Source organism: Pelodiscus sinensis, unplaced genomic scaffold, assembly GCF_049634645.1.
Source record: "Pelodiscus sinensis isolate JC-2024 unplaced genomic scaffold, ASM4963464v1 ctg58, whole genome shotgun sequence".
Lineage (NCBI taxonomy): Eukaryota > Metazoa > Chordata > Testudines > Trionychidae > Pelodiscus > Pelodiscus sinensis.
Window position 1 is genome coordinate 435289 of NW_027465922.1, and position 20713 is coordinate 456001.

General features: G+C 65.3%; 1 protein-coding gene across 2 annotated transcripts; it reads left to right on the forward strand.

Moving 5' to 3' along the window:
• Positions 1-1984: 1984 nt before the first annotated feature.
• Positions 1985-20447, forward strand: LOC142825018 (C-type lectin-like). 2 transcript variants are annotated; one of them, XM_075916737.1, is made up of 6 exons: positions 1985-2135; positions 8255-8334; positions 9531-9625; positions 14013-14153; positions 16576-16781; positions 19467-20447. In XM_075916737.1, the coding sequence occupies exons 2-6, from the start codon at positions 8268-8270 to the stop codon at positions 19471-19473; spliced, it is 516 nt and encodes a 171-aa protein (XP_075772852.1). In that variant the 5' UTR covers positions 1985-2135; positions 8255-8267; the 3' UTR covers positions 19474-20447. The 2 variants fall into 2 exon arrangements, with proteins under 2 accessions (XP_075772852.1, XP_075772853.1); XM_075916738.1 differs by having other exon boundaries at positions 2022-2135; positions 16664-16781; positions 19467-20429.
• Positions 20448-20713: the final 266 nt, after the last annotated feature.

Consider the following 20713-nt stretch of genomic DNA (forward strand, 5'->3'; position numbering starts at 1 on the left):
GAAACCTTCCACTCTCCTGGCCGCCTGAGCCGCGTCTGGCTGCAGATGGGGGAGCAGGGTCGGGGGCTCCCCGACACGCCGTCACAGAGGTGAGCGGGAACGGCTCACTGCGAGCCCGGCTCGGCGGGTGCGGCTGGGCTGGTGGGTCCCAGGGGCCTCCCTTGGCACCGAGCTGATTGAATTTCTTCCGCGCGGCCCCCGGCCCTGAGACCCCCCTGTAGCTCGTCCCCTCTGCCTGGGGCTCAGCGCTCTCGGGGGCGGGGTGGGGGGCTGAGCTGTCTGCAGGTGTCGCCCCCCCCCACTCACTCCCGGCCCGTGACAGGTGGTGAGTCCGAGGGGCCAGCGCGGGCCCGGGGCAGCGAGTGCAGTTCTGGGCAGAGCTCCCTGCGCGTCCCCTCGACTCCCACTCGAATCGCTGGGTCCCGTTGCCAGTCCTGGCGCCCGGAGAGACACAGACACGTTCCCCCGGCCACGCGTTCTGGGAAACCCGGGTCTCACGCGTGTCTCTGGGCCGCCTGCCTGTCCCAGCACCCGGCCCTGCACCCGCCTGCCTGTCCCAGCACCCGGCCCTGCACCCGCCTGCCTGTCCCAGCACCCAGCCCTGCCCCCGCCTGCCTGTCCCAGCACCCGGCCCTGCCCCCGCCTGCCTGTCCCAGCACCCGGCCCTGCCCCCGCCTGCCTGTCCCAGCGCCCGGCCCTGCACCCGCCTGCCTGTCCCAGTGCCCAGCCCTGCCCCCGCCTGCCTGTCCCAGCACCCGGCCCTGCACCAGCCTGACTGCCCCAGTGCCCAGCCCTGCCCCCGCCTGACTGCCCCAGTGCCCGGCCCTGCACCCGCCCGCCTGTCCCAGCACCCGGCCCTGCACCCGCCTGCCTGTCCGAGCACCCGGCCCTGCCCCCGCCTGCCTGTCCTAGCACCCGGCCCTGCCCCCGCCCGCCTGCCCCAGCGCCCGGCCTGCACCCGCCTGCCTGCCCCAGCGCCCGGCCCTGCCCCCGCCTGCCTGCCCCAGTGCCCAGCCCTGCACCCGCCTGCCTGCCCCAGTGCCCAGCCCTGCCCCCGCCTGCCTGCCCCAGTGCCCAGCCCTGCACCTGTCTGCCTGTCCCAGCACCCGGCCCTGCCCCCGCCTGCCTGCCCCAGTGCCCAGCCCTGCACCCGCCCGCCTGTCCCAGCGCCCGGCCCTGCCCCCGCCCGCCTGTCCCAGTGCCCGGCCCTGCCCCCGCCCGCCTGTCCCAGTACCCGGCCCTGCACCCGCCTGCCTGTCCCAGCGCCCGGCCCTGCACCCGCCTGCCTGCCCCAGCGCCCGGCCCTGCCCCCGCCCGCCTGTCCCAGTACCCGGCCCTGCCCCCGCCTGCCTGCCCCAGTGCCTGGCCCTGCCCCCGGCTGCCTGTCCCAGCGCCTGGCCCTGCCCCCGCCCGCCTGTCCTAGCGCCCGGCCCTGCCCCCGCCCGCCTGTCCCAGCACCCGGCCCTGCACCCGCCTGCCTGCCCCACCCCCGGCCCTGCACCCGCCTGCCTGTCCCAGCGCCTGGCCCTGCCCCCGCCTGCCTGTCCCAGCACCCGGCCCTGCACCCGCCTGCCTGTCCCAGCGCCCGGCCCTGCCCCCGCCCGCCTGTCCCAGCACCCGGCCCTGCGCCCGCCTGCCTGCCCCACCCCCGGCCCTGCACCCGCCTGCCTGCCCCAGCGCCCGGCCCTGCACCCGCCTGCCTGTCCCAGCACCCGGCCCTGCCCCCGCCTGCCTGCTCCAGCGCCCGGCCCTGCACCCACCTGCCTGCCCCAGCGCCTGGCCCTGCCCCCGCCTGCCTGCTCCAGCGCCCGGCCCTGCCCCCGCCTACCTGTCCTAGCGCCTGGCCCAACACCCACCCCAGGACCTGCCGCAGTGCCCAGCCCAGTGCCAGGCTGGGACTCAGCAGCAATAACGCTCCCTCCTTCCCCCAGTCACTGCAGGGCAGCAGGAAGCTGAGCGGGGGAGGGGCAGATTGCCATCTCTCAGCTGTGTGGTCCCATTTCAACATTCATGCTCCTCCTCCTTCCCCCAGCCCCGCCCCCTGCAGGGCTATAAATACCTGGGACTCTGCACCGGCTGGACACCAGCCCCCAGCGCTCCGGACCGGCCACCCAGACAGACGGACGCACGGACGGGTGAGTCCCTGCCCCCTCCAGCCCCTTTTCCCCTCCCTGCTCTGTGCTGGGCCCTTGGGGGCAGCCGGTCCCTGTTATTGGGTCTGGGGGCTGCACTTTCCTATGTGAACTCCTGGGCCCAGGGACAGAGTCTGCCTGGCTCTCCACCCCACAGCCCGGCCCCCAACACAGGCATCCCGTCCCAGAGCGCGGAGCCCAGGGCCCCACCCTCCCTGGCTGGCACTGAACTGCCCCCCTGTGCGACCGCTGACACATGATCCCCTTGTGGGGGCTGTATCCACTCGTGGGGCCTCGGCGTCTGTTGCAGCATTCGCTGGCTGCTCTGTTGGGCTGTGACCCCTACTGGGCTGGGCTGCTCTGCAGGGACTCTCGGTGTGAGGGTGAGCTAGATTTTTTGGGCTGCCTTATGGAAAAGGGAACAGAGCTGGCTTGGGGGGCTGGGCAGGGGCCGAGCTGGCTTGGGGGGCCGGGCCGGGGCTCAGAGCCCTGCCTCTGGCCCCCCCTTGCCTCCAAGATGGATGGTGCTGGCTGCTCCTGGTTCCGGTAACAAGAAGTCTGGGCTGCACCTCAACCAATAAACCTTTTGTTCTGCCTGAGAGTCCCATCTGGCTGGAGCTGGGGGGCGGGGCCTGGTGACTCCCCCACACCCCGTGACCCCCTGCAGAGTGGCACCTGTCCCCTGTGGTAGGACAGGACAGCGACACGGTGAATTCAGCCAAGCGAAGCCCCAGGCGTGGGTACCGCACGGGGGTGGTGAGAGATGTACGAGCTCCGTGCTAGAAGTTACCAGAGCAGCCGTGTGAGCCACCAGTGCGGAGGGTCAGGACAGTGACGCGGTGAATTCAGGATTCACTGGTGTGGGCCGGACCAGTCTCCTGCTCCGGCAGGGACGGGAAATGTTCGGTTGCCTGCGCTCTCATGGGCTCCCTCCGGATATCCGGCCAGCTCCGTGCAGGGAGCCGGCGTCATGGACGTCATGGGAGCCCCCACAGGGCACAGACCCCGATTAGCTGGGAAGCCGCCCGAGTCAGGTTCCCAGTCGAAGGAAGCGCAGTGACAGTCGTCGGCAGACGAGCCGCTCTGCGTTTGTACCCGGGACGAGGGACCCGGCTCAGTCCATCGTGTGGATTCACGACTGCCCCTGGGCCGGACAAGGAGCTAAGTGGAGGGGCCCCACGGTTATAGACAGAGACAGAAAATTGCCCTGCGCGCTGCACGGATCATCTTCCGCACGAATGGCGCCTCCCCGGGACGTCCCTCCCTCTGCATCCCCCTGTGCCCAGCTCTCGGATCGTGTGCTCAGCAGGGAGCCCTGCCCTGCCCGGGGGGCAGGATTTCTGTGCCATGGGCTGTCGGCAGCGCCAGCGCCGAGACACCGACCAGCCGGCAAACGTCTGTTTGTGTCCGGCCTGGCTGGGTCCCAGCGTGTCGCTCCTGCTCCCAGGCCCCTGCCTCCAGCTCTTCCCTTCTCCTACATCCCCAATTTCCCCTCCCCCACCCTGGGATGTTACACTGGCCCTTCCCACCCCGCCCATGCAGGAGCAAAGAGGGCAGAAGGGGCGGGGGAGTCCCCATGTTAGAATAGGGGAGACAGCAGGGGTGGGGTAGCCGCCAAGGCAGGGCAGGAAGAGAAGGCAGGATGGGGGAGCATTTGTCAGGGTGACTCTGGTGCTGGAATCCCGTGTCCAGTGCGGGAGTTCCTGGCTCTAGCAGGGTGTTGGTTGATTTACTCGAGGGGGCGGAGGAAGGGGGGTGGAAAAGGACAAAAAATTAAAGTTCTGCACTAAAACATGAAGAATTCTGCACATAATATTTGACATTTCTGCATATTCTCTCAAATCAGGCCAATTCCAACTGTTTCAATAACTTATTTCAGACTCTCGGTTGCGGGTGTGTCCGTAACGACAGAGTAAAAGAAGATTCGGGTTATTTTTGACAGATTCCTTACCAGACACATTCATCCCGAACTCTGCCCAACTCATGGAAATTACAGCCCAGAACTCCATTGCCTGCACCTCTCAGAAGCAGAGCAAAGTCTGGGGCAGTTGGGGAACTGGGGGGGCAGAGGGAGAGTCCTGGAGCCGGGGAGTGAACGTGGAGGGAGCTGGGTGTGGGTGGGACGTTTTTCTTTCGGAGAGGGGATTGTTCGTGTGCTGGGAAGCCTCCCCCGTACAGACTGTGGCTGACCCTCAGCCTCTCCCTTGGTCAGTCCTATCTGCCCTGTCCCCGCACCCCCATCCTCAGGGGTCTCTGCAGCTCCCCCCATCCCCCAGCTCAGGGTGACCATCCAGGTAGCTGAAGAAGAGGGGCTGTTGCATGTAGGGCGCAATGATTTTTGCAGGGGGCTCCGTGCTACGAGCTCGGGATCAGCCCAAATCCACATCCTGCCCAGCAGAGTGAGGTTGCCCCGCAGTTCGTGGAACGAGCGTGGCTATTTCTGGCGCTGCAGAACCTGTGGGTTCCCCAGGAAGTGACCATGCAGGGCTCTGTGCTGCTGAACAATCCCTGTGAGCCGGAGTTCTGCTTTCCCACCGGTCGCCCCCGCCCGCCCGCTCGCGGCCCCAAGCCATGGGCATCGCCAGGGGGCCCGCACGGCACGGCATTGCCACTGGGGCTGAGAGCAGAGGGCCCCGCTCCGTGTTCCCAAAGGGCGACTGGGCTCAAGCGTCAGAACCCTCCCCTCAGTCGCCCAGAGCCTGTCCCCTCAGGCGAGCGCCAAGCACGGGCCACACAGCCACACGCTCTGTCCAGCGTCTCGCGCCCGTCTCTGCCGGCCTGGGCCGCAGCCAGATGCCACCCAGGGCCCGGACCTGGCCGGCTGGTCTGGGCACTGGGCTGTGAAGCTGTTTTCCAAGATGTCACCTGGGGCCGTGTCGTATCGCCCCCTCCGGGATTTGTGGGGGCTTCAAGGCACGGGGTGAAGCCTGCAATAGGACAGTTCCTATCAGAAATGTCAGTGTAGGGCAATTGGAGGGGCACAGGGAGGGGGATGTGGGGAATTCAGGAGTGAAGGGGAGGCGGGGCCCACGGAGGAGGGACTGCAGGAGGGTTGGGGAGTCTGGGCTGGGGGTGGAGGGGGCAGTGGGGGGAGACAAAGGCGCTGTTTCGGGAGGTGGCTGCAGAGAGGGGAAAGTTCCCAGCTGGCTTCATCCCCCTCTGCCCTTCCCTGGGCAGGCGGGTGCGAGAGGGGGTCACAAGCTGAGCCCTGACCCCTTGCTTCCTGGGAGTCAGGGGAAGTGGAGGCAGGCCCGGTACGTGCCACTGCAGCCCCCCTAAAAGGGCACTCAGGGTGGGGGGGCTCAGGGCTGGGGCTCCCCTCACAGCCAGCTGACTGCTTCTTGCCGGAGCCCCACAAGGGGTGCACAGGCTTCCCTTCAACCCTGGTCCCTGGGGGAAAACAGGACTGTGATGGGGGGGGGGGGTCGAGGCCTGAAGCCCCCTGCTGGAGGCTGGTGGCCTTGCTGCACCCCGCCCAAGGGGGAAGGGCAGAAGAGAGGTCCTCCAGGAAGACTAGAGTGGCTGCTTCTGCAGCAGCCAATCAGGGCTCAGAAGAGGATAGAAAAGAAACTGCTGGGCCAGGGCCTGGCAGTTCCTCCCTGGAGCGCCACCCGGGCAGACTGAGGCTACGTCTGCACGACAGCGCTACTTCCAATTCACTTAATTTGAAATAGTTAATTCAAATTAAGCTAATTCGAAATAACGCATCTAGACACAAAAACTATTTTGAAATAGCGCGTCCACACTGAGTGGACCCTGAACCGAAGTTAAGGCTGGCGGGAACCAGTGCCGGCAGGGCATCAGGCTAGGACTTAGTGTGTGGGGCTGCTGCCTGAGGCTAACTGAGCTCCGTGCTTAAAGGGACCCTACCCCCACCCCGGACAGACAGTTCTCAGGGTTCCCCGCTTGCTTGTCTGCCTCGATGAGGGACAGCAAAGCAGTCCTGGCTTGGAGTGCCCTGAGTGCCCGCACGCGGCACATCACAGCACTCGGCCATGTGGAGCCAGATCTGCCCCTGGGCACGCCAGTGCGTCTCGTGGGGTCATTTCCATCAGCCCGGCTGCACTTCCTGCAGGTTGTCATCCGGGGGGGCATTGGGGGGCTGTCAGGATCCAGGAGGCCCTGTGGGAGAACATCCACCCCAAGAAGCCCACAGAGCCTCCCTGGTCCTCCTCACCGGGGGCTCGTGCCCCATTCCTCCCTCATGTCCTTCCACTTCCTCTCCCTAGCCCCCTTCCTCATGTCAAATAAAAGACACGTAAGTTCAAAAATAGAAACTGGGTTTTTTGAACAAAACTGGGGGGGGAGATGAACATCTGGGGAGACTGGGAAAAGGAGATGGGAGGGGGAAGAGAGAGGGTGGAAGAGGGGAGGGGGAAACCTGGGAGGAGGGAGCTGGAAGGGGGAAGCCAGGGGAAGAAGGGGGAGGGGAAGCTCAGGGCTCAGGGTGGGGGTCTCACTGGACCAACTTGACTTTCATGCTGACCTGCTCCTGGGTTCGCATGTGGCCGTTGGTGGCCAGGCTGGCAGCTCTCCTGCCATAGACGGCCACATTCCTGTGCCTAGTGTGGAGATCATGGACGTTGGGGGCATCCCCCCAAACCTGACTAAGGTCCATGATCTCCTCCCTGGACCAGGAAGGCGCCCGCCTTCTCCAGCCCCTGGCAGGCTCCTGGGAGCTGGCAGACTGCTCCTGGGGGGTGGTGGAGGGCTGGCTGCCAGTGGCTTGCTGACTCATGTTTTGGGGCCACTGGGTCAGGGGCCAGGTGACCACTGCTGGCTCTGGGCTGGCAGACTTGGAGCTGGCACAGGCACCGTGGCCAGGGTCTACCCCTTTAATGGCTCCGGGGCTGGGGGAGAGGAGAGCAAGCTTTCCTGGTTGTGCCCAGAGTGGCCACCAGGGCTCTCTGAGAAGGGCTGGAGGCCCCCTGTTTCGAATTCAGTGTCTACAATAGCTATTTCGAATTTGGCGTTACTCCTCGTACAATGAGGTTTACCAAATTCGAAATCAGGGCTCCACTGTTTCAAATTTATTTCGAAATAGCATTTTGCCTGTGTAGACGCTAGTAAAGTTAATTTGAAATAACTGCTGTTCTTTCAAATTAACTTAGTAGTGTAGACAGACCCCCAGCGACCCACGGGGAGCAGAGCAGCACCTCGGACAGCTCCAGCTGGGCGCTGGAATTCAGGCCGGACTGAGGCCCAGGGCCAGTGGCTGAAGACCGGCCATGACAGGCTCCAAGACACTGGAGAGCCCTGGATGGGCTGTGGGGGGCACTTGACCTCAGCCCGGGGAGAGGGGGCTGCATGGAGCCGCTTCCTGGGGAAGGGGCCCAGGGAGCGAGGAAGCCGTGGACGGCAGGGATACTTAGCAGGCAGCTGCTACTTCCGGGGCCCAGAGGAGTGGGTGGGCCTGGGTCCCTCCAACCCCCCAACAGCTACACAAATGGGGTAAGAAGCCTGGTCCCAGGTGACCAAGCAGCAAAGCCGGCTGGGACACCTCCGCCCCCTGAGCCCCTCAGGGGAGAAGCTGAGGACAGGCCCTTGGCCACACAGGGGCGCCCGCCAGAGCGTGAGCCCCCCACGAGGCCACAGAGGAGTCCGGTTCCAGAGCCCAGAGCAGCAGGCACAGGACTGTCCTGGGTCAAAGAGGACGAATTCCCCCCCCCCCCCAAGATGCTGCCTCCCCCTCCCCAGCTGTTCTGAACCATTTGTCGCCCCCAGGGCGCTGGTGACCCTGTGACAAGTGTAGGGCCAGGACCCAACCCCTGCCGGGCCCCACTGGGGACCAACCTGCCCCATGGTGCATGGGGCTCTGGGGGCCCCAGTTCTAGAGGGGGCTGCAGTTCCACCTTCTGCTCACCAGGGGCCGCTGTGGCACCAGAATAGCCAACAGGGACGCCCCACAGCAACCCCTAGTGGTGAGAGGTGGAACAGCAGCGCTTCTCCAAAGGGGCCATGCAGGTCCCAGACGCGCAGAATCCCCCAGGGTGTGAATTGCAGGGGGCTCTGGGAAGGGCCAAGTTAGGAAAGCTCCATCCCCATGGAAATGCCCCATGGGAGGAGGAGTGTCCCTCTGGGGTCGTCTCCTCGCCCATCTCCCTTGTGTGTTTGCTCCCCAGGGGCAGCGAGAAGATGGGGCCAGTCGCCTTCGTCACCCTCTGCCTCCTCGGCTGCCTGGTCTGCAGCCCCGCGCTGGCAGGTGAGTCCCGGCCCGGCCCCTCGAGCCTGAGCCCCCGGGGGCTGGTCGCCGTGGTAGGAGCTGGGACGTGGCTCCATTTCCCTCGGGGCTGCCAGAGGCACTGCCCGTCTCCTGCTGCTGGGGTCCCTGCCTGGGGGGCCCAGCCCCACGGCCGCTCCCAGGGAGGGGGGAGAGGAGGAGTCTGAAATGCCCCATGGGTCAGCTGGGGATCGGGAGGGGGGCTGGACAATGTGCGCTCAGCTCCTGGCAGCGATGGATGTCCATCCTGCCCCTGTGTTCCCCGCCCACTGGCCGGCCCTGTCCCCACGGGGCCCCTCTCCAAGGGCTGCCCCAGGGCTCCTGGCTCCACTCCGGCTCCTCCCCCGTCCCGCCCGCCCCTGGCTGGACTGCCCCCTGCCCGGCACATTGTGCCTCTGTCCTCCCACATGTCCAGTTCCCCCTCCCTCTGCCCTGGCCCTGAGAGGGGCAGTGCCCACCCAGTGTTCCCTGCCCTGCCCCACGGATCCCTGCTGCCCCCCTCTTTGTGCCCCACCTCCTGGGCACCGCTCTCCCCTTCCCTCCCCCTCCTGTCCCCCAGCTCCTTCCACCCAGCCCTGGGCTCCTGCTCCCCAGTTCTCCTCTGCTCGACCCTGTGACCCCCCAGCTCCGCCCCTTGGTCCTGGCTATCCCCCCCCCCCCCACACTCACACACACTTCCCTGGTCCCATCACCCCTCCAGGCCAAGGAGATGGGGAGAAGCTCAGTATGGTCCATGGGGCTTTCAGAGCAGGGGCAGGGAAGGGCTGCCAGCCACCCCACGGTGCACAGCTTCCTTCCCTCCCACAGGGAGCCCCGGGGCATGCAGCCCACACCCCATTCACACAGAGACCCCATCCTGCCGGGACTGCAGCTCAGGGCTCGGTCCCAGGGCCTCCATTCCGCCCCTGTGGAGTCTGGGAAAACCCAGCTTCACCTTGCAGCCCCAGCACCCCCCCTGCAGCCCCAGCGCCCCCCCCCCCCTGCAGCCCCAGCCCGCCCCCCGCAGCCCCAGGGCCCCCCCTGCAGCCCCAGCACCCCCCCTGCAGCCCCAGTGCCCCCCTGCAGCCCCAGACCCCCCCCCCCGAAGCCCCAGCCCTCCCCACATTACCCGAGCTCTGGGAAAGCAACAGGTGTGGTGTGAAACAGCCTCTAACCGGCCCTCGGCATCCTCTCCACAGGGACACAGGCCGGGTCCTGTCCCCAGGGCTGGAAATCCCACCAAGGCAACTGCTACGGATACTTCACTGAAGCAAAAAGCTGGAAGGAGGCCCAGGTTAGAGGCTGGAGGCAGGGGGGGCTCAGGGTGCTGGGCGCGGGAGAGGCAGGGTGAGTATCGGGGGAAGGGCGCTGGGCGGGGGAGGGGTGGGGTGAGTATCGGGGGAAGGGCGCTGGGCGGGGGGGTGAGTATCAGAGGAAGGGTGCTGGATGGGGGAGGGGCGGGGCGTGGAACGAGGTGTACCGGTAGTTCGGATTAGAGATCCTAATTCGAAATACCTACTCCATGACGCGTGTAGCCGTGGACACGGAGTTCAGACTAAGGGGATTTAAAAATGGCGGCGCCCGGGAAGATGCAAATGAAGCCCGGGATATTTAAATCCCGGGCTTCATTTGCAACTTGGAATGTCTCCATTAACCTCCCTAGTTTGAACTGGGGGGCTAGTGTAGACGTACCCTCTGTGCCGCGAGGAGTAACGGTAGTTCGGAGTAGGAAGCCTAGTCCGAACTACCTAGTCCGTGCCGCGTGTAGCCGCGTGTAGCCGCACGGCACGGAGTCCGCACTAGCGGACATTTAAAAATGGCGGCGCCCGGCGAGATGCAAATGAAGCCCGGGAAATTCAAATCCTGGGCTTCATTTGCAACTCCAGTTGCCTACATTACCACCCTAGTTCGAACTAGGGGGCTAGTGTAGACGGACCCTGGGTCTTCCCCACACGATCACGCTGGGCCCGTCCTTCAGAATCCACCATCTGAAGGTTTCTTAGCAAGAGAAAGGAAAGGGGGAGAGTGCGGCTGTGAAGGCGACTCCGTCACACGCACCAGGCCCCCAGCTCTGGGCGCAGGCTCTAGCAGAGAAGTTACAAACTGCCGGCTTAGCAGTCTCTGTGCCCATCCTGTGTCCGGAGGGGTCGGCCTCCTTCCCGCTCGCCGCCCCTCGCCAGGCTGCATCGGGGATCAGCAGCAGGATTGAAGGGAAGATGGAATCCGCCTCGTGGCGCTTTCCATCCAGCCCTGGCGCCTCCCAAGCCGAGCGGGTCACATGGCCCAGTGACCCGTCCCTGTGTCCCCTGCCAGCAGCCATTAGATTCTGGCTGGTCTGCAGGTTTCCAGACGCATCCCTCAGGTGTGAATTGGCCACCTGGAGAGCCACTGTCCCTGGGGCCGTGCTAATTAGCACATTCATTCATTGGACAGTCCTCCTTTACAACAGGCAGGCCAGGCCCACGGCTCTCTCAGGCACAGAACACGCAGCACCAGCCCCGAGCCCCGTCCATAGCCCCACAGACCTCCCACAGGCACACGGGTAGCACACACAGTCAGGAGGACAGAAGCTTTCATTGGACACCTCCCACGGCCCCTTGGTACAGAACCATCTCTCTGTGGGGTGTGGTTGCCAGAGTGCTGCTCCCACACCCAGGGGAGGGTCGAACTCAGTCAGGACCAGGAAGGCAGCTGGCACAAAGAGCTGCAGAAACAAGCACGGCCTTGCGGGGCCATTGCATGCCTGGAGCAGCTCCAGCTCCATGGCATAAAGGCTGTGGAGCCCAAAAAAGCTGGGCTACCGGAGCCGGCTCTGCGAGAGCTTTGCTGTCCCTCGGAGAGGCAGGCAAGCAGGCAGCGGGAGCAGAGTAACGGCTGTCCAGGGGCCCCTTTAAGCGTGTGTCTCTGCAGGGCTCCGGCACCAGCACTCGGAAGCAAGTGGAGACTTCAGACCCCGGCTGAAGTGGTTCTGGGTGGCCTTTTATGCGTGCGAGCGTCCAATCAGTCTGGACGCTCTCTTTCACGACAGTAGATCACTTTTTTGATGCCCTTTTGCATTCGGACGCGCTCTTTCAAGAGATCTCTTCTGAAAAAAGCGTCTTCCGAAAGAAGCCTGCAGCCTAGATGTAGCCTGAGGGTCCCAGCAGGGGGGTCCGCAGGCTGAATCCTGTGGCTTGGGGGGCTGCATCCGACCCACAAGAGGTACCTTGCCCACCCCTGCTTTATTAGCACTGCCAATTTCTCAGCGTATCACAGAGCGTGTCCACACACGGATCACACGGACATAAAACCAACTTCTAACTAACAGGCCTAAACGTTTCATCCCATGTAGCTGACATTGTGTCACCTGCATATTTCACCAGCTCACTGCTCGCCCCTTTCCCCAGATCGTTTTAAAGTAGGTTGAATAGATTGGGCCCCAGTGCAGTCCCTTGGGGGACACCCCTAGTTACCTCTCTGCACTCAAAAAACTGACCATTGATTCCTACCCTTTGCTTCCTGTCTTATATTTCATCCAGAAATTTAATTCATGCCATCATGTGCCAACAGTGTCCTTCCGCTATGTATATTGGACAGACTTCTCAGACACTTCACCAAAGAATTAATGTCCACAAATCAGATATGAGACATCTTCACAAGGAGAAACCAATTGGTTTTCATTTCAGCCTACCTGGACATACTCTTAACGACCTTACTGCATGTATCTTACTTCAAAGAAACTTTAACACCAGACGACAAAGAGAAACTTCAGAACTGTCATCCATGCTTAAATTTGACACTTTACAAATGGCCTTAACCAAGACGCTAATGATCTTACCCATCACAAGGGAAGCCTTTGTAGACCACTCCGGTAAACTCATTTCACAAAGGCATAAGGGAGCGGTCGACAAAGGCTTCTCCTATCGACCGATCCGCGTCTTGACTCGCGCGCTGTGCCGACGATCAGCTGAGCCAGCACAGCGCGGCGGCCATTTTTATTGTAATGAAGCTGGGGATATTTAAATCCCCGCTTCATTGACTTTGTCGGGCAGCCTATTTTCCATGCCTCTGTCGGCAGAGCCATGCAGTCTACACGTACTCTTAGGGTATGTCTACACTACAAAGTTAGTTCGAACTAACTTACATAGGCGCTACACTAGCGCTCCGTTAGTTCGAACTTAATTCGAACTAACGGAGCGCTTAGTTCAAATAGGTAAACCTCATTTTACAAGGATTAAGCCTAGTTCGAACTTACTAGTTCGAATTAAGGGCTGTGTAGACCCTTAATTCGAACTAGTGGGAGGCTAGCCCTCCCCAGCTTTCCCTGGTGGCCACTCTGGCCAACACCAGGGAAACTCTATGCCCCCCTCCCGGCCCCGGACTCCTTAAAGAGGCACGGGCTGGCTACGGTGCCCGTGCCAGGTGCAAGCCTGCCAGCACCCAGCCAGCAGACCCTGCACCTGGCACGGCTCGAGCCACCCACCCAATGCCCCCCAGCCCTCCCCCATCTTCCTGGGACCAGGCTGGCGGCTCCCGGGAGCTTGCCCGGGACTGCAAGAGGCGGACACCCGCCTGGGTTAGTGTGGACATCGTGGACCTCATCCACGATCTCCGCACTAGGCACAGGAAAGTGGCCGTCTAGGGCAGGAGAGCTGCCAGCCTGGCCACCCAGGACCAGGTGTGCATGAAAATCAAGGGGGTCCACTGAGACCCCCGACCCTGAGCCCTGAGCTTACAATGGCTGTACTGGGTCAGACCAAAGGTCCATCTAGCCCAGTAGCCTGTCTGCCGACAGCGGCCAACCCTAGGGACCCTGGAGGGGATGGACCGAAGACAGTGACCAAGCCATTTGTCTCGTGCCATCCCTCTCCAGCCTTCCACAAACCTTGGGCAGCTCCCAGGCACTGGCTGGTGCCTGCCCCCTCCGAGCTGCTCAGCCCGGCTCCCGGGCTCTGTGCCCAGGGTGGGTGGGGCCGGCTCGCTGGGCCCTGGACGGGCACCCTGGCACTGGGCTGTGTCAGTCACACGGGGCTCACGTCAGCCCAGCCCCCCAATCCCCCAGCCCTGCCGCCTGTGTCACTATTCACCGCCCAGCCCCCCCCAGGCTGCACCCGCAGCGATCCCCCCCCCGAGAACGTGGCTCAATCGCCCGGGCGAGAACAGGCCCTGGGGGCGGCTACGCAGCAGGCAGATCCGGGGCTGCCCCGTCCAGACGACTCGGGCACCCGGGGCTGGGGACTCGTCCGGGCGGGGCCGGGGAGCGGCTCAGGGCCGGGTGGGATCTCCAGGAAAGCCCTTCCCGCGGCGCTGCCCCGTGGCCTGTGGGGCCAGGACGTCCTGGGACCAGCCAGTGCCCGGCAGAGCCCGGAGCCGGGGCCGGCCCAGGGAGCGGTGCAGCCAGCGGTGCCCACCCCACGGCCCGGCAGCGGGTCTGCCTGACGGAGCCACGGCCAGGGCGGGGGGGGGTCAGAGCTGAGCCGGGGCCGGCCCAGGGCCAGGGGAGCTGTGTCTGTGCCCAGAGCGCTGGGGGCCAGGCAGGGGACGGGGTGGGGGGGAGGCTGCTCTGCCTGCTCCTGCCATTGGCGCTGGGAGGGAGGGGCGCTACCCCGGGGGGGCCGGGCCCCAGATCTGTGCTGGACTCGCCCCTGCTGCTCCCTGGGGGGCAGAAATGGGGTAACTGGCTTTGTCCCTTCTTGGCCCAGGCGGCGTGCCGGCAGTACTGGCAGGGGGCCAATCTCGTCTCCATTCTCAATAAAGAAGAGAACGACATGCTGGCCGGCTATGTCAAGCAGCACAAGGAAAAGTCTAAACACGTCTGGATTGGACTCTCGGACCCTTCGGAGGTGAGTGCCCGGCGCCCGCTCCGCCTGCGGCCCCTCCCTCCCCTGGCTCTGTTCCCTGCTCAGTGGGGGGCTGTTGTGGGGCGGGGGGGGGTCCCACGAGAGCAGGATCTCCAGTGGGACGGGGTGGAAACAGGCTACAGCCGCCTGTGATGTCAGTCCCAGGGTCAGTGCCCAACACCCAGCGCAGAGCCCAGCCTGCTGTGACTGACCAGCACAGCTCAGTGACTGGCTGATGAGTCCAGAGCCAGCCAGTCCGGGTGTGAAGGGGAATCCCGGAGAGACCGGCTCACAGCCGTGCCGCAGGGAGAGGTGCCCAATTTGGCCCCCCAGACAGCAACGTCCTCCTTGGAGGGCCAGCCAGTACCCAGCAGACCAGCCGGCTCGAGGGCACCCACAGGACCTGACCTGCCATCACTGCGGGCAAAGGGGCCACAAATGGACTCAGAGCCCCAGGCACCAGGACAGGCCCCGCACCCCGAGACCTCCCGGGGTGAACGGGCTGGGGCCAGGCTCAGCAGGGCTGGGACCCTGGACGCAGGCGGAGGGGGGAGCAGGTCCCTGTCCCTGCCCCGGTGGCTGAATTCCAGGCTGAGGTGCAGGCAGACCCCTCCTAAGAAACACTGCGGGACCAGGCTGGCCTCCGTGCAGCTCAGCCCCTGTGGGAGGGGGGATTCCTGTACCGGGAATGGCTCCCCCCAGGGAAGGTGGGGACGTGGGGGGTCCAGCGGCAGCTGGTGGTTCCCCAAAGGTATCGCCGCAAGCTGCTGTATCCGGCCCACGACGTCCCATTCGCGGGGCACCGGGGGATCCGGCGCACGCGGCTGAGGCTGCTGCAGAATTTTGACTGGCCGGGGATATTCGTGGCTGTGCAGCGGCACTGCCGGCCTGCGACTCTGGCCAGAGGGTGCAGAAAGCCCGGGACAGGGGGAAGCCGCCTTAAGGCACCAGCCCACCATAGAGGAGCCTTTCTGGGAGGAGGGGGCGGGATGATGGATCTAGTGGGGCCCCTGGGCCAGGCGACCCGGCCAGGGAAGAAATACGTCCTGGTGGGGGTGGATTTCACCACCTACTGCCCCGAGGCCGTGGCCCTGCCCTCCATTGAGGCAGACACGGTGGCCAATGCGCTGCTGGCCCTTTTCAGCAGTGGGGGTCCCCCAGGAGTCCTCGCGGACCAGGGATCCCACTTCATGTCGGCCCCGCTCCGGTGGTTGTGGGAGACGCACGGGGCCCGGCTCACCTGGGCTCCAGCGTACGGTGCCCGGCCCAGTGGGATGGTGGGGAGGTTCCAGGGGACCCTGAAGCTAAAAATCTTTATGCCACCGGCAGGACTGGAACAAGTCCCTGCCCCACCTGCTGTCTGCACACAGAGGGGTGCCCCACGGGGCCACCAGGTTCTCCCTGACTGAGCTGCTTTCCAGGAGGCGGGTGAGGGGCCCCCTGGACTTATTGAAAGACGAGTGGGAGGGGAAGGTCTCCCCGGAGGGTGAGCCGGTCGTGGAATACGTCCTGACATTCCGGGAAAGACTTGCCGAGCTCATGGGCCTGGCCAGAGAGAACCTGAGCAGGGCCCAGAGGAAGCAGAAGGTCTGGTACGACCGCAATGCACGGGCCCGCGCCTACGCTACCGGGGACCAGGTGATGGTCCTGATCCCCGTGCGGAAGAACAAGCTGCAAGCCGCCTGGGACGGCCCCTTCAAGGTTCTTAAGCAGCTGAACGAGGTGAACTACGTGGTGGAGCTGACGGGCCGGACGCGCGGCCAGCGGGTATATCATGTTAACATGATGAAGCCGTACTGGGACAGGGAGAACTTGGTGCTGGCCGTGTGTAAGCCCTGGGAGGAGCAGGGGGAGGATCCCCTGGTGGGCCTGTTCCCTGGGACCGGAGAGGACTCTTCGCTGGAGTCAGTTTCCCTCTCGGACCAGCTCACCCCGGCCCAGCAGGCCGAGATCCGAGAGGTGCTGCGCTCCCACCAGCAGCTGTTCTCCGACAAGCCGGGTCTCACCAGCCTGGCTGTCCACCGGGTGCAGATGGGCACTCACCCCCCGGTGCGCTGCTCCCCATTCAGGGTCACGGGGAAAACAGCCCAGGACCTGGAGAGAGAGCTGCTGGTCCCAAGAAGGACGGGTCGATCCGGTTCTGCAAGGACTCTCGCTGCTGCAGGCCCCGACCCCCACAGAGTGAACCCAGCGCCGCCCAGCGCCACCCCCCAGAGCTGCACCTGAGCTCGGCAGTGGGGATGGGGGAATGAGGCTCCGTGGGGCAGCGCCAGGCTGAGGCTGTGGGGGCCTGTGGGGCTGCACCAAAGATGGATGCTGAGTCTCAGGGCAGGTCGGGGGCTCCCCTCAGCCCCGTGGGGGTGGCAGGAGCTGGGGGAGGGGCCTGGCGACTCTCCCTTCGCTGGGGATTTTCATGCTTCCACAGGCTGGCTGGGTCCTGCCCTGGGGCCCCTGGCTCCGGGCCCGTCGCTGGGACCATGGGGCTCACGGGGTCTCTGCCTCTGTCCCTGCAGGATCAGTCCTGGGCATGGACAGATCAGTCCCTGTTCAACTACCATCAGTGGGACATGGCCGCCAGCCAACCGGACAATCCCAAAAGACCCGAGCACTGTGTGGTGTTAAAAGAGTCAGGTGAGCCAGCAACTCAGACTCCCTGCGGCTGGGCTGACAGCTTGGCCCAGCTCCAGGGCCAGGTGTGGTGGGTCGGTTCTGCACCCCGGAAGGGGCAAAGTTGAGGGCAGAAGGGGCGGGGGGCCAAAGGCAGACGGGGCGGGGGCAAGGGCAGAAGGGGCGGAGGCCAAAGGCAGATGGGGCGGGGCCAAAGGCAGATGGGGTGGGGGCAAGGGCAGAAGGGGCGGGGGCCAAAGGCAGACGGGGTGGGGGCAAGGGCAGACGGGGCGGGGGCCAAAGGCAGAAGGGGCGGGGGCAAGGGCAGAAGGGGCGGGGGCAAGGGCCGACGGGGCGGGGCCAAAGGCAGATGGGGCGGGGGCAAGGGCAGACGGGGCGGGGGCAAGGGCAGAAGGGGCGGGGGCCAAGGGCCGAAGGGGCAGGAGCAAGGGCCGAAGGGGCGGGGGCAAGGGCAGATGGGGCAGGAGCAAGGGCCGAAGGGGCGGGGCCAAGGTCCGAAGGGGCAGGAGCAAGGGCCGAAGGGGCGGGGCCAAGGGCAGAAGGGGCGGGGCAAGCGCCGAAGGGGCGGGGCCAAGGGCAGTCAGCCTGTAGCACTCCCAGGAGCAGCACCTCACTGCCGCAGCACCACCCAGAGCAACGCACCAACGCTGCCGCAGCAATGGGATGGCAGCCGGGAGCTCTGGGCCCCTCTGATTGGTCAGACCCTGTCGGGGGGGTTGGTCCCTGGCCCCCACCAGGGCCCTGAGACACGGACCCGGCTCCTCTGTCTGCCCTGCCCCCGCCGGGGAGGGCATGTGGCCCCCGCACGCACACACCCGTCAGAGTGGCCACACTGGGTCAGACCAAAGTGCAGCCCAGGTGCCCCGGAGGGGATGGACAGATCCGGGATCCTCACGTGGCCCCTCCCCTGTCGCCCGTTCCCGGACAGAGGGCAGGGACACACTCGGTCGCACGGGGGGCTCTGCTGCGCTGGCCCGGGGTGCTGGCTCTGAGCCCCCCCGGCCCCCTGCCCAGGGCACCAGGGGCCACGCAGGCTGCGCTGGGCTCACGGGGACACGCAGGGACTGTGGGACCAGCCGTGCTGGGTGTGATGTTGTAGGGGGGACGGTCCACTCACAGGTCACTGTGCTGGGGCTGGGGGCTGGGGTGCCCCCTACTGGCCTGCGTCTGTAGCACGGCCCAGCGGGGGGTCGCCCTGAGGACCCTCATGTCACGTAGCCCATGGCCCAGCCGGGAAGGGGTCTGGACAAAGGAGGGGGGGGGGGTGGGGAAGAGTCAGTCAGTCTGGGAATCATGAAGAGAAGAGACTAAGCTGAGTACTGGGGGTTCAGGGCCTGTGGACCCCCCCAAGGGGCCTGAGGCTGCCTGGCCCTCACTCCTGGCCACATGGAACCTGGGCTGGGCTGTACCTCGCAGAAGCAGTAACCCCCCTATTCTGCTGGCTGGCGGAGTCTCATCCTGCTGCAGTCGGGGTGCAGGGTCGGGGGGGCCGACGCGCCACCACCCTGGGTAATGAGGGGCCCGTTTGCAGAGAGGTGCAGACAGAAGAGGAGCCAAATTCAGAGCGAATCCCCTGCCCCCGCTCATTGGTGCTGGGTCTGTGGGGGTCTCGGGGGTAGGGACGGGGTCTCCCACCAATTCCCTTTCTCCTCGCGACACACCTGGTCCTCCCAGGACCCTGGTGTGTTAGATGGTGACATATGATGGTAACAAGCAGCCACCAGCTGCCCCGCTGGGCTCTGCGTAATTGATTAACCATTTACTAAAACATGAATTATTTGTCACTTTTACAAACTGTTCATAAATTGCACCCAAACGTGTTAAAGGAACATGATGGTTCCAGAGTCGAGGAAGAGCCTGTCCAAGGCTGCTCCTGTAACCTTAACTCTGCCCCTGGTACGTGTGTGTCTTGGCACAGTCGTCAGGGACAGGCTCTGTCCATCAGTCGGGTGCTGGCAGGTGGGCCCAGCCGGGCTGCCGGGACTGGACGGGGACAGAGTCAAACAGCAGCAGAACCCGCCCCCAGGGAGCAGGGCGCTGAGAACGGCCCATGCGCCCCACGGAGCTCCCTGCGGCCTGGGGTGCTGCTGAGGGGCTGAGCTCACCCCGCCCCAGGGCCGCCCTTCCCCCGCTCTCTGGCTGCCGGGGCAGGAATCCACTGCAGGCAGCCGGGCAGGGGGTGGCCAGCCCCAGAGCAGGGGAAGCGGTGCCTGAGGGAGGACCGTGTTCTGTGCACACTGGCTCCTGGGCAGAGACACGTCCCCTCGGCCGGCGGCCGGGCCCTGCCTGGAGCAGACGTGCCCATGGGGACAGCCAGGCCCCAGCGGGCAGGACGTGGAGGGCGCCGGGCTGGGGCAGCCGCTCAGCATCCCTGAGCAGTGCCCCCGTCCTGGGGCAGGTCTCTTGCTGGCCCCTGCCCTGTGGCTGGGCTGGGGCAGGAGCAGGAGCACCCGGGCCAGGGGTCTCCCCGTCCCACGGAGCCTCCGCGTCTCTTTGCAGGGTGGGGCTGCCCCCTCTGGGCGCTCAGGCTCCATCCCGCCCCCCCCCCACCCCCGTCGCCTCTTTGGGGCCAGGGCCCGGTGCTGGGAGCCTCCCCGGGCACAGAACAGCGGGGGAGGGGTTGCTTATGGCAGCAAGGGCCCAGCCTGCCCCCTCTGCCCCCCAGCTCACTGCTGTTTGTCTTTCCAGAGTTTAACCGCTGGCACGATTATCCCTGCGAGGAGAAATTCTCGTTCATCTGTGAGCACGGTTCCTGTGGGCCGTAGCTCCCTTGAACCACAGGCCCAGCACCCAGGCAGTGAGAGACCCGGGTCCCTCCGGCACCCCTGGGGGACCAGCTCCGGAGCCCCTGGTGCAAGGTGCCTGCTGCGGAACATCGCTGTGTGACGCTGCCTCCCCCCGCCCCCCGTGTTTCCCCGTGGCCCCCACGCTCGGCTCCGCAACCCCAGCGCCGTGAAATAAACAGCCTGCCCTGCGGGGAGGGATGGGAACGACCAGGCTGAGGCCCAGGGTTCTCTGTAATTTTCACACTCCTGTGCAGAATGAATTTTGTTACATGCACCAATACGTAGATAATGTGCCACACGTCACACTCCCCGTCACGGCTCACAGGTGGTGCCCACACTTGGCCCCTCGGCTCCTGGGCAGATCCCCCCTCCAGTGAGACAGCCCCTTCTCAGGGGGCCACTCCAGTGCGCGACCCTCTCTTGGGGGCCCATTCTCATTTGGGGGTCCGCCCCTCCTCCTCCGGGATGGTGCCTCTCAGGGCCTGCAGCCCCCCCCCCGCCTCCGCTGTGAGCCCCTCGGGGGGTCCCCTTCCTCTGCACTCCCGGGGCCCCCCTCCCAGAGGGGACAGCGCCCCCCTGTTCTCCAGACCAGAGCGACTCCCAGCCAGCCCCCAACAGGAGAGTTTATTGAGCTCTGAACCCAGCAAAGGATCCCGCAGCCCCACGCCAGTCTCCCTGCAGCCAGCTGGGTCCTGCCTGCCCTGCCCTCAGCCCCCCAAAACAGCCCCCGGCTCCCAGCAGAGCCTCCTACGTCCCCAGCAACCGCCCCCCCCCCCCTCCGCCAGTGTCTCTCCCCAGGTAAGAGGGTCACCTGGCCCCTCTTCTCCCCCCCATCCAATGTTCCCCCCTCGCTGGGACCAGCTGGGCTGAACACTGCTCCCCACACTGGGGGGGCTGCGAGGGCGACCTGGGCCTGCCTCTCTCCAGGGCGCAGTGTCTCCCTCTCCATCTGGCTGGCGGGGCTGCTCCCCGAAACTCCCCAGCCCGCAGGCAGCTCTCCTTCTGCCCGGCCGGGGTTACCTCCTCAGCTCCCCCCGACCCGCAATCTCGGGGCCCCCCTGCCCTTGTGTGGCACCTCCCCACCCGGCTCAGCCACAGCCGCCTCCTCCCTTCCGGACGCGCCCCTCCCTGGCCCAGCCGTGTCCTCCT